The sequence below is a fragment of the Salmo salar genome, chromosome 11, assembly GCF_965601325.2.
Source record: "Salmo salar chromosome 11, fSalSal1, whole genome shotgun sequence".
NCBI classification, from domain to species: domain Eukaryota; kingdom Metazoa; phylum Chordata; class Actinopteri; order Salmoniformes; family Salmonidae; genus Salmo; species Salmo salar.
Window position 1 is genome coordinate 23,241,261 of NC_138301.1, and position 12,290 is coordinate 23,253,550.

A 12,290-nucleotide genomic window follows, 5' to 3' on the forward strand; every position below is an offset into this window, starting at 1 on the left:
TCTGGCCTATGGTGTGCGGAATAGTTTTAGCTGTGGTTTTCAAGCCATCATCAAAGTCTCAATCAATGATACTTTCAGTAAGTGACATCTTCATTAATATTGCTGTATAACAGCTCATAAATAAAAAGCGAGCCAAATGAAGAGATTCACTGAAAAGTTTGATATTTATTTCAAAGTTTGAAAAATGAATTCAGAGTAAAACAGTGAGCAGAATACGATAGTAAAACCTATCTATATCAAATACAATCCAAGCAATCATGTTGCTGTTAAACTCTCTCATACAGTATAAGAAAAATATGTTTCTACAGTACAAATAGAACAAATGTAAAAGTGAAGGACATTCTACATATAAAGAAAATAGGTAATCTGGTGTACTTTTAGTTATGCTGGCCCTTGATTGTCCATGTTTAAATGTATATACACTGTGCTATGATGACTAGTATGGCGTATTGGATTGAATATCAATCAAAATTTCCATGATAAAAAATACATTAAAAGCAAGTGAGAAATCTGACAAACAAATCACACAAAAGCTAGTCAATCGATAGACACACAAATTCTAATATAACACTCAACACTTCAGGGTTTATTCAATCAACTTTACTGCTGTAGTAAATTAACCACATGTTGTTTAAATATTAATAGTGATGACCTTGATGATAGTAGGTTTACAAGACAGAATAGTTCAAATCACTATTTATTCTGAATTGTATTACATTTTAACAGTTTTTTTCTGGATTGGGGGAAACATGTGGTGTACTTACTGGGGTGGTACATTTGATGAGTAAACCCTTTAATACCTTTACAGCACCATTTGTAATACAGTTGTATAGTACTTCCCTTTCTTGAAACGCAGTGCCTCTGTAACACCCAAGCTGCATAGCTTTGGGTCCTATCAGTTCACACCTTGCAAGTGTTGGCTTTGTTCTGAGCCTCTATCCCATCTCTTTCTCCATTCATCAAAGTATGTCCTTGCTCACTGGCTCTGAAGAATTGAAAAGCATTGGAATGGTGTAAGCAACACCTGAAAGGTGTGACACCATATGTCATGTCAGTCCTTTCTTGTTATATCAATGAGGGGGAGTGAAGGAAGGTGCTCTGTTCAGGCGGTGATGGGCATGTTGTCCCTGTAGCAGGCTGCCCTCTGGGGGGCGGTGTAGCTACACAGGTCCTGGTAGATCCGGGCCATCTGCTCCCCGGCCTGCAGCTCGTCTGACTGGATCTCCAGGTTTGGACTGCTGTACTGGGAACGACGCATGCTCACCGCATCCAACAGCTGCTGGCAGTTCACTGGAGTGACCTGTGGCCGAGCACAGACAGAGAAAGAAGGAGAGAGGGAGAGAAGGAGAGGGGGAACTGTAAGCTCAGTCTGCCAGCTTCTGACAGTAGACTGGAGTGATCTGAACACAACCAGACAGGGAGAGAAGAAGAGAGGTAACTGTTAGCTCAGTTTGTATTTTTATGGTACACTCTTAGAAAAAAAGATGTTATCTAGAACCTTAAAGGGTTCTTCGACTGTCCCCATAGGGGAACCCTTTGAATAACCCTTTTTAGTTGCAGGTAGAACACTTTTGGTTCCAGGTAGAACCCTTTTAGGTTCCATGTAGAACCTTTTTGTAGAGGGTTCTACATGGATCCCAAAAGGGTTCTACCTGGAAGCAAAAAGGGTTGGGGACAGCCCGAAGAACCCCTTTGGAACCCTTTTTTCTAAGAGTGTAGTGGTGCCCTTTTGACCAAATCACCTTGAAGACTAAAGTTACCTCTATTTACTCAAACCCATTCTGGGACTGTGCAGGGGGATACCACATGTTTCAGTGATCCAGGGGATATAACCTCTGTTACCTGGACGATGATAAGTTTGCTCTTGGCTGTGCTGAGGTTATGAAGCTCCTCCCCAAAACACAGGGTCACAATGGGGTCAGGGGCGGGAAGCTGGCCCTCCTGGTACAGCTGGAGAGCTGGGACAAACAAAGCAGACAGAGAAGAACTTATTACACAGACAGAGAATGCTTCATCATAACTGCACACTGATGAGTGAAGGCATGTACTCCAAAGAGTATATGTCTGTCAGTCAAGAGTACATGTATTCCTGTCCTCTTCAGAGCACAACATCCTAAATCAACAACAAAAACAACATGAGTTCCTTTCTCCTCACCTTGGAGGAACCTTCCTGTGTCAAAAATCTTGACCACAGCATCTCTCTCCAGTTTGCAGGGCCCCCCAGGGCTGTAGTGGGGGCCCAATCCCCCCAGCCCGCTCCAGAACACACGGCTCTGGCACAGCCTCTTGATGAAGATGCCCTCGCGGTTGGCACGGACCAGCACGCCCCTCTCCAGGTGGCCCAGGAGCTTGCGGGTGACATGGCGTTGGCGCTCAACCTCGATGAGTTCAGCGGGAGGGAAACAGACGTTCTGCAGGCTGTCTGGGAGACCGTAGGGGGACCTGTGCTGGACCAAGGGAGGCTGACCCGGAGAGATACGACAGCCATCAGCATGAGATGTCACCACGCTGTCCATCAGCTTCCCGCCATAGAAGAAGTTAATGATCATCTGGGAGAAAGCTGGAAACAGAGGGAGGAAAGTGTTGAGTAAGCCACCGCATTGTCTTCCATTAAGTCTCGCAGAGGAATGGAAATAAATACATCTGTATTTAGAAATACTGAGGAAACATACCGGCATTGAAAGAACCCATCGGCGAGGGATCTTGATGCCCCGGGAAGACTGCAGGGTAATAAAAAGAAAAAGATAACTGACTTTGTGGTATAGATGTTTTCAATTCTGAAATTCAAACATTGCCTTCCTCTTACATATGCAGCATGCTCGTTAAGATGCAATGACCTTGAGTGACCGTGAAAAACATCTGACCCCTCTATCATGTCATGATTTGTCATTTCATCAAAAAATACAGCCCGTCAAGCACAACAGACTCACAGGCGGTGTGACCAAGACAAAAACACCATAGTAAGCAAAGTGCTAAAGGAAATGAGCAAATCCTTCCCCCTCTAGAATTCTAGAATCATGTAAACAAGCTTGTGTTAGAAGCCATAACTGCAAGGTAATGTCGCAGTTTTGCATCGCTATAGATACGCAGTTATTTTTAAAACGTATAAATCTCCACCTGTCACAAAGGAGGAACTGTAGCCTCATGCTGTAGCCTCATAGAACATACCACAATAATGCCCACTTTGATGCAGGACACATAAACATGCAAGTTTCTCTACACAATGTCCTCATGGCAAACAGCTAGACAGATACTTTTAACAAAGGACAATATGATGTATAGGCATTTGCTAACTCTAATTGAATTGATCAGATAATTGACATATGTTCCAGTCGCCACTGTATGAAAGTGTTTAAATGGACATGACACCACTGCATGTTGGCGATACTCCACTAGATTGGATGACACTGCTAAAGAGAAGAACCGTTGACTGAGTGGAGAAGGACCCTTACCACTGACGCTGCCCTGGGACCAGTACTCTGGGCTGGGCTGCATCCTACAGCCATCCTCCTGGGGAGAGTGGCTCCTCTTGATGATGCCAAGGTACTCATCACTGGAAGACTGACAATGGAATGACACACCATGCAATTAGTCTCTAATAACCATACATCAACAACCATACATATACAAGTTGCTTTAGAAACAGAAGAGGTAATAGTTGATAGTGGAGGATAGAGAGACAGAAAAGGAGGGAAAACTTGACAGACATTAAAACAAGAAAACAGAAAAACAGAGTGTGAAGTCGGTGAGAAATATAGACAGAAAGAGGAATGGAAGAAATGGATGGAAATAAGAAAAGCATACCTGTTTTACCTCTTTCATGAGTTCCTCCAGGTCTGCAGAGCTGCAGTCCATGTCAGTAGTGTCACCAGGGCTAGATGTCAAAGCTGCTGCTGCACTTTTACCTGCTGGAGCAGAGAGGACAGCATGGTTGTTAGTCTTATTATCACAGCTATTCTTTCTATTTACTACGGAAAAGGTTGACGGTCAAATGTAAATCAAGTTTTAGCAGAAAGTTGTCTTTGTCCGGATTTCTGAGTTTTCAACTCTGATCAAGGCAACATCCTGCTGCTGAAACATTAGTGACTTTTAATAAATCATTTGCATTGGCGCAATTTGACTCTACATCCATTCAATACAGGTGTTTATAATGTTTATTATTCTAATGTCTCCACAGTGAAATATGAACTCACTCTTCTGCTCCTCCTCGGGGACGATGCGGTACACCTTGTAGGGCTCAGAGATGTCCAGCTGGGACCTGTCTCCCACCTCCTCGAAGTCGGGGCTCTTATTGAGGGCACACCGCAGCCTGGTCTTCCATGTAGCAGGCTCAGCCTTCTCCCCCTCCTTAAACTTCCCCTTAAACACAGCCCAGGCCTGCAGGGAGGGAGCAGGTGCATTAGAACGAGAGCCATAGTAACATACATCCAAACATAACACATACCTGCTGGTGCTATCAACAACTTGTTATATTGAAAAAGGTCTGGAACTGAATGATAGAGATTACAAAAGTCCACGATGAAGCCATGCATAGAAGTAATTACAACTCAACTACTTTGATAGCGAGAATACAATTAATCACATGATAAATACAGGTAGGTTACATAAAACAAAGGTTGAATTGTAATGACATGAAACTGGATAGGTTCTGATTTAAATGATTTGTTAACTGTTAAGTTATAATTACATATAATTACACAAAGATATTAGATTTTCAATGTAATTTTTCTCTGCTTGTCTTATTATGACCATGGGCTCTATTTTAGCTGGCTCCAAGGAGGCGCAAGTGTCAAATGCAGATTAGTTTGCAATTTCATCATGTAAAAACTGGTACACTGGCACTTTCCAGCCATAACGCCAGGTTCAGCAATTTACCTGTCTAAAATCAGCTCACTTGCACTGAGGTAGGAGGGGTGGCAATATTTGAGGTGTGTCCTTAAAAACAAGCGCAAAAGTGACAATTTCATGGAGCGCAAATGGGATGTTAAGACTCACAAAAAGCAGGTTTTAACAGTAACACAGTTGATAATGGCATGGATTTTGAGCGGTAGCCTATCCAGGCATGATGCACAGTGCCCATGGAAGAGAGATGTGCTTTTTATGCCAGTGAATCTCTTATTTAGAAACATAAAAAAACGATTGGTTTCATTTACTTTAATTATATATTTTTTTTCATGAGCATAGCCTAACCTCCCCTTATTCAAGGCTGATTTAGCAGCATTGCATAGATGCATATTTTTTATCCTGGCCATTATCCAAGTAGCCTATGGATAAAGGGGTTTTAAATGGTCTGCTGAGAGTGCGTAGAAATATTTTGGAGGCTTTCGCCCTCATGCTTTTTCATTTTTCACAATTCACATACAATTCACATACCTACGTAGTTCATTTCGCTTGTTCAAGTATCCATCCTCATCTCCACAGAGTGCATTTCATCTGGTTACCAAAGACATGCTCCTCCAAATGTATTTAAATTATTGAGTCCTATAATGCATTATCAAAGGTAGGCCTAGGCTATATTTTGCTTATTGATAACGTGCCTCACACATACAATGCGATTTGCGGGAACCTAGTATTTTTTATTTTAGGAGAAGTGCGAGGCGTAAAGACATGTAGGCTATAAGCTAGGCTCATTGAAGCCAATTACAACACTGGTGACTGACAACATTTCAAACATAGGCTATTGAGCTAACTCTTTTTTTTACTGTTGCTATTACTCATTACTGTAGCCTATGCTATTTTATGAGCCGTAGTATCAATCCACAATGGACAAGCAGGAATTGGAGTAGATGGCAATGCAAAGATCATCAATAACCTACAGAACTAGAGACAAATGCATGCATTATTAAGCCATGGAATGCGTTGAGTGGCCAAGCCCTTGTCACACCTACAACTTGTTTATTCATCAAAACCCAGCCCTTTCGTGCCACTGCCAGCTATTGTGCTTATAATTCTGGCTGTGAAAACAGCACAAATATTTCTGACACACCCCCAGAACAAGAGATACTGCCAGCACTGAGGTTTAGTATTGTGTTATGTTTGCCCCATGACTCATAGATCAACGTATTGTCAATTATGTCATCATACTCTGCAATTAATGTGTAGCCTACAGGTGGTGAGAATGTGTTAGTTAAACCAACAAAACGTAATTCACACCTGCTCTATTTGTAGGCGCGGAAAAAAAGTGTGTTATATGTGCCTCTCCAAAAGTCGTGCGGAAGGCTACACATATCGGTGATCTAAATATACTCTAAAAATCCACCGCTATCAACACAATCCTCGTTTGAAATTTGTGTCAATGAACCTACCTTGAAGATAGAAGCGTCGACCTCCTGGTTGTAATCCTGCTTCCCAGCATGTTTCCAGGGGATACGGAACATAGTGCGGCTGTCATCCTCCCAGACCAGCCCCGGGTACTGGCCGCTGTGGATCTGCTCAACTAGCCACTGTTTCAGCCTCCGACCGCCCGGGTTTACTGACATCTGTCATAAACATTCATAAGACATGTCACTGTATGAGCTGAACGTTTGTTTTAATTTTATGCTTGTTTGTGATAATTAGGAACTTATTTCAAGAGAGAGCGAGACAGATATAGAGGGAGGGGGGGGGGAGAGAGAGACAAAGAGAGCAAAAAGTAAAACAAGATAATAATGGTTTATTATTTCAAAACAACTATCATTTTCTAATAGCCTACGTTTTTATATAGGTAGCAAAGGGAACACGCTTGAAGAGTTTAAACAAAGACAACTAAATCTTACCTTTTGTTTTTGTATCGATACGTATTTTAGATATCCTTGAGATATCCTTCAAATAGCTTATTGACGACTATTGTTAAACCTTAATACCAAGTCGATGTCTCAGCGTCAATAGAATAAGTCTTTACTCGCATAACAGTTTAATATCTTCTTTCAGATGAATGAAGCATTGACTGCAAGCTGATTGGACGGATGCGTTTGATTTGTATCCAATAAGGTTTGGGAAATACTTATAGACAACCCAATCCGGAAGTCTTGTTCTTCGACGCAGAGGCATTTACAAGAAATCATCTGACAGGAGATATCGTAGGGTCTATGCCACAGTTGGCTACAGACGGCGGGGTATTGAACAATCCTGGATAATAATTAGTAAAGGATAAAGGGGATTTCACAGCGTCATAAAATACATTTTACTGTAAAAGTTGGCCCAACAGGTATTGTTCGTTACTAATCAAATCAAATCAAATTTATTTATATAGCCCTTCGTACATCAGCTGTTACTAAAACCCCACTTGTGCAGGTTTTACTACAGTTTAGGCTACATTCAAACATAGGCAGGGTAACGTTCAGGTTGACTGATATGTACGCTGAAATAGATGCAATTATAGTGTTTATCATGTTACCATGTTAATTCGTTTTTATTTCGTGAGTATAAGAGTGTCAAAAAAAAAAAAAAATACAAAGTCTCTAATGCCAACGTGCTTATTCATAGGCCTTATACTGAAAGGACTATACACTGAGTGTACAAAACATTAAGAACACCTTCTCTTTCCATGACATTTACTGACCAGGTGAATCCAGGTGAAAGCTATGACCTATAATTGATGTCACCTGTTAAATCCACTTCAATCAGTATAGATGAAGGGGAGAAGACAGGTTGAAGGATTTTTAAGCCTTGCGACAATTGAGATATGGATTGTGTATGTGTGCCATTCAGAGGGTGAATTGGCAAGACAAAATATGTAAGTGCCTTTGAATGGGGTATGGTAGTAGCTGCCAGTTACACTGGTTTGAGTGTGTCAAGAACTGCAACGCTGATGGGTTTAATCTTATTGGCAGATGATCTCTTGATGTACAGTTTAAGTCGGAAGTTTAAATACACTTAGGTTGGAGTCATTAAAAAAAATTTCAACCACGCCACAAATTTCTTGTTAACAAACTATAGTTTTGGCTAGTCGGTTAGAACATCTACTTTGTGCATGACACAAGTAATTTTTCCAACAATTGTTTACAGACAGATTATTTCACTTATAATTCACTGTATCACAATTCCAGTGGGTCAGAAGTTTACATACACTAAGTTGACTGTGCCTTTAAACAGCTTGGAAAATTCCAGAAAATGATGTCATGGCTTTAGAAGCTTCTGATAGGCTAATTGACATCATTTGAGTCAATTGGAGGTGTACCTGTGGATGTTTTTCAAGGCCTACCTTCAAACTCAGTGCCTCTTTGCTTGACATCATGGGAAAATTAAAAGAAATCAGCCAAGACCTCAGAAAAAAAATTGTAGACCTCCACAAGTCTGGTTCATCCTTGGGAGCAATTTCCAAACGCCTGAAGGTACTACGTTCATCTGTACAAACAATATTATGCAAATATAAACACCATGGGACCACGCAGCCATCATACCGCTCAGGAAGGAGACGCGTTGTGTCTCCTAGAGATATACTTTGGTGCGAAAACTGCAAATCAATCCCAGAACAACAGCAAAAGACCTTGTGAAGATACTGGAGGAAACAGGTAGAAAAGTGTCTATATTTACAGTAAAAAGAGTCCTATATCGACATAACCTGAAAGGCCGCTCAGCAAGGAAGAAGCCACTGCTCCAAAACCGCCATAAAAAAGCCAGACTACGGTTTACAACTGCACATTGGGACAAAGATCATACTTTTTGGAGAAATGTCCTCTGGTCTGATGAAACAAAAATAGAACTGTTTGGCCATAATGACCATCGTTATGTTTGGAGGAAAAAGGTGGATGCTTGCAAGCCGAAGAACACCATCCCAACTGTGAAGCACTGGGGTGGCAGCATCATGTTGTGGGAGTGCTTTGCTGCAGGAGGGAACTGGTGCACTTCACAAAATAGATGGCATCATGAGGCAGGAAAATTATGTGGATATATTGAAGCAACATCTCAAGACATCAGTCAGGAAGTTAAAGCTTGGTCGCAAATGGGTCTTCCAAATGGACAATGACCCCAAGCATACTTCCAAAGTTGTGGCAAATGGCTTAAGGACAACAAAGTCAAGGTATTGGAGTGGCCATCACAAAGCCCTGACCTCCCTCCTATAGAAAATTTGTGGGCAGAACTGAAAAAGCGTGTGCAAGAAGGCCTACAAGCCTGACTCAGTTACACCAGCTCTGTCAGGAGAAATGGGCCAAAATTCACCCAACTTATTGTGGGAAGCTTGTGGAAGGCTACCCAAAACATTTGACCCAAGTTAAACAATTTAAAGGCAATGCTACCAAATACTAATTGAGTATATGTAAACTTCTGACCCACTGGGAATGTGATGAAAGAAATAAAAGCTGAAATAAATCATTCTCTACTATTATTCTGACATTTCACATTCTTAAAATAAAGTGGTGATCCTAACTGATCTAAGACAGGGAATGTTTACAAGGATTAAATGTCAGGAATTGTGAAAAACTGAGTTTAAATGTATTTGGCTAAGGTGTATGTAAACTTCCGACTTCAACTGTACCTGACCAATATTGAAAACTCAATGCACCCTTTGCAAAAAATATTTACATAATATTAGAAAATCTCAGGATATAATATTAACACGGAAAAAAACAAAATAATGGAAATAGGATTTTTTTTTTAAATACTCACGATATACAGCAATACTTTAAGTGCACCACAAAAAATATAAAATACTTAGGATACTTAATAAGTGACAACAAACTACAAATATATACAGATAACTTTATTCCATTACTCAACAATATGAAAGCAGATCTAATTAAATTCAATTGTCTTCCCATAAATCTTACAAGTAGAATAAACTCTTTAGAATGGCATAGCTGACTAAGTTTTTGTATTTATTTTTGGTAATACCAATACAATACCAACCGAAGACGGTCTTAAAAAAAAGTGTACTCAGTCATAACAGACTTTATATGGGAAAATAAAATGCATAGAATAAAAAGGAAAGTTTTACATCTTCCTAAATTTGAGGTTGGTTTTAACCTTCCAGACTCAGTAAAGAGGAAAAATGGGTACATACTGAAGATGCGCATGCTCATCCCCAGAATCTTTTCACGTGTCTATTTTCAAAGAATAAAGCTAAGAACACTATCACAACATGGAAGAAAATTAAACGTATTCTAGAAGAACCAATATCACTTCTTAAAAACACAACCTTATGGAACAATCCTTGGAGAGCTTTTCAGAATTCACAGATAAATTAGTCAACATGGAAAACTAAAGGCATAGAAACCGGAATTGACTTGGTAACAGGAAATACATTTATTTCCATGACAGAATAAAAAATCCATGCAACTTAAAAGTGAGATATCACAAAACGTATATTTGAAAACTTTTGGGCATCAGGGCAACCTTGAGGGAATCTTATTTGAGTCGGATAAAGGATGTTCATATGATCGGGAAGATAAACGCACGAGGTGGCTAAAAACAGACCTCCCTCCCATCTTCCACCAGCTTGCTACCTATGGCCCGGCTAGCTGTCTGAATCTCACTGGACCCTTTGATCACTCGGCTAAGCATGCCTCTCCTTAATGTCAATATGCCTTCTCCATTGCTGTTCTGGTTAGTGTTTATTGGCTTATTTCACTGTAGAGCCTCTAGCCCTGCTCATTATACCTTATCCAACCTCTCAGTTCCTCCACCCACACATGCTATGACATCTTCTGGTTTCAATGATGTTTCTAGAGACAATATCTCTCTCATAATCACTAAATGCCTAGGTTTACCTCCTCTGTACTCACATCCCACCATACCTTTGTCTGTACATTATACCTTGAAGCTATTTTATCGCCCCCAGAAACCTGCTCCTTTTTCTCTCTATTCTGGACGTCACAGACGACCAATTCTTATAGCTTTTAGCCGTACCCTCATACTTATTCTTCTCTGCTCCTCTGGGGATGTAGAGGTGAATCCAGGCCCTGCAGTGCCTGGCTCCACTCCTACTCCCCAGGCGCTCTCTTTTGATGACTTCTGTAACCGTAATAACCTTGGTTTCATGCATGTTAACATTAGAAGCCTCCTCCCTAAGTTTGTTTTATTCACTGCTTTAGCACACTCTGCCAACCCGGATGTCCTAGCTGTGTCTGAATCTTGGCTTAGGAAGTCCACCAAAAACTCTGAAATCTTCATCCCTAACTACAACGTTTTCAGACAAGATAGAACGACCAAAGGGGGCGGTGTTGCAATCTACTGCAGAGATGGCCTGCAGAGTTCTGTCCTGCTATCCAGGTCTGTACCCAAACAATTTGAACTTCTACTTTTAAAAATCCACCTCTCCAAAAACAAGTCTCTCACCGTTGCCGCCTGCTATAGACCCCCCTCGGCCCCTAGTTGTGCTCTGGACACCATATGTGAACTGATTGCCCCCCATCTATCTTCAGAGCTCGTGCTACTAGGTGACCTAAACTGGGACATGCTTAACACCCCAGCCATCCTACAATCCAAGCTTGATGCCCTCAATTTCACACAAATTATTAATGAACCCACCAGGTACAACCCCAAAGCCGCAAACACTGGCACCCTCATAGATATCATCCTAACCAACGTGCCCTCTAAATACACCTCTGCTGTTTTCAACCAAGATCTCAGCGATCACTGCCTCATTGCCTGCACCCGTAATGGGTCAGCGGTCAAACGACCTCCACTCATCACTGTCAAACGCTCCCTGAAACATTTCAACGAGCAAGCCTTTCTATTCGACCTGGCCCTGGTATCCTGGAAGGATATTGACCTCATCCCGTCAGTAGAGGATGCCTGGTTATTTTTTTAAAATGCCTTCCTCTCCATCTTAAATAAGCATGCCCCTTTCAAGAAATTTAGAACCAGGAACAGATATAGCCCTTGGTTCTCCCCAGACCTGACTGCCCTTAACCAACACAAAAATATCCTGTGGCGTTCTGCATTAGCATCGAACTGCCCCCGCGATATGCAACTTTTTAGGGAAGTTAGAAACCAATACACACAGGCAGTTAGAAACGCCAAGGCTAGCTTTTTCAAACAGAAATTCGCTTCGTGCAACTCCAACTCTAAAAAGTTCTGGGACATTGTAAAGTCCATGGAGAATAAGAACACCTCCTCCCAACTGGCACTGCACTGAGGATAGGAAACTCTGTCACCACCGATAAGCCCACTATAATTGAGAATTTCAATAAGCATTTTTCTACGGCTGGCCATGCTTTCCACCTAACTACCCCTACTGCATTCAACAGCACTGCACCCCCCACAGCTACTCGCCCAAGCCTCCCCCATTTCTCCTTCTCCCAAATCCATTCAGCTGATGTTCTGAAAGAGCTGCAAAATCTGGACCCCTACAAATCAGCTGGGCTTGA

General features: G+C 41.4%; 1 protein-coding gene across 4 annotated transcripts; it reads right to left on the reverse strand.

The window, feature by feature from the left end:
* Positions 1 to 577: 577 nt before the first annotated feature.
* Positions 578 to 6,960, reverse strand: LOC106562284 (interferon regulatory factor 8). Of its 4 annotated transcripts, none has more exons than XM_014127061.3 (9): positions 6,756 to 6,960; positions 6,306 to 6,479; positions 4,194 to 4,377; positions 3,814 to 3,905; positions 3,453 to 3,561; positions 2,673 to 2,720; positions 2,156 to 2,560; positions 1,843 to 1,958; positions 578 to 1,300 (listed from the first exon to the last, which is right to left on the reverse strand). In XM_014127061.3, exons 2-9 carry the CDS (start codon positions 6,477 to 6,479, stop codon positions 1,103 to 1,105), a joined length of 1,326 nt encoding a protein of 441 aa, XP_013982536.1. In that variant the 5' UTR covers positions 6,756 to 6,960; the 3' UTR covers positions 578 to 1,102. The 4 variants fall into 4 exon arrangements, with proteins under 4 accessions (XP_013982536.1, XP_013982534.1, XP_013982535.1 ...); XM_014127059.3 differs by having other exon boundaries at positions 3,805 to 3,905; XM_014127060.3 differs by having other exon boundaries at positions 3,814 to 3,908.
* Between the last annotated feature and the right edge of the window lie 5,330 nt (positions 6,961 to 12,290).

Bases quoted from the DNA above. Each gene is read 5' to 3' on its own strand.
- LOC106562284 (XM_014127058.3), bottom strand. From the start codon at position 6,479: ATGTCAGTAAACCCGGGCGGTCGGAGGCTGAAACAGTGGCTAGTTGAG. The intron at 4,378-6,305 runs GTAGGTTCATTG...CCCTCCCTGCAG, and splicing joins TCGACGCTTCTATCTTCAAG to GCCTGGGCTGTGTTTAAGGG. The intron at 1,301-1,842 runs GTAACAGAGGTT...GCTCGGCCACAG, and splicing joins GCAAACTTATCATCGTCCAG to GTCACTCCAGTGAACTGCCA.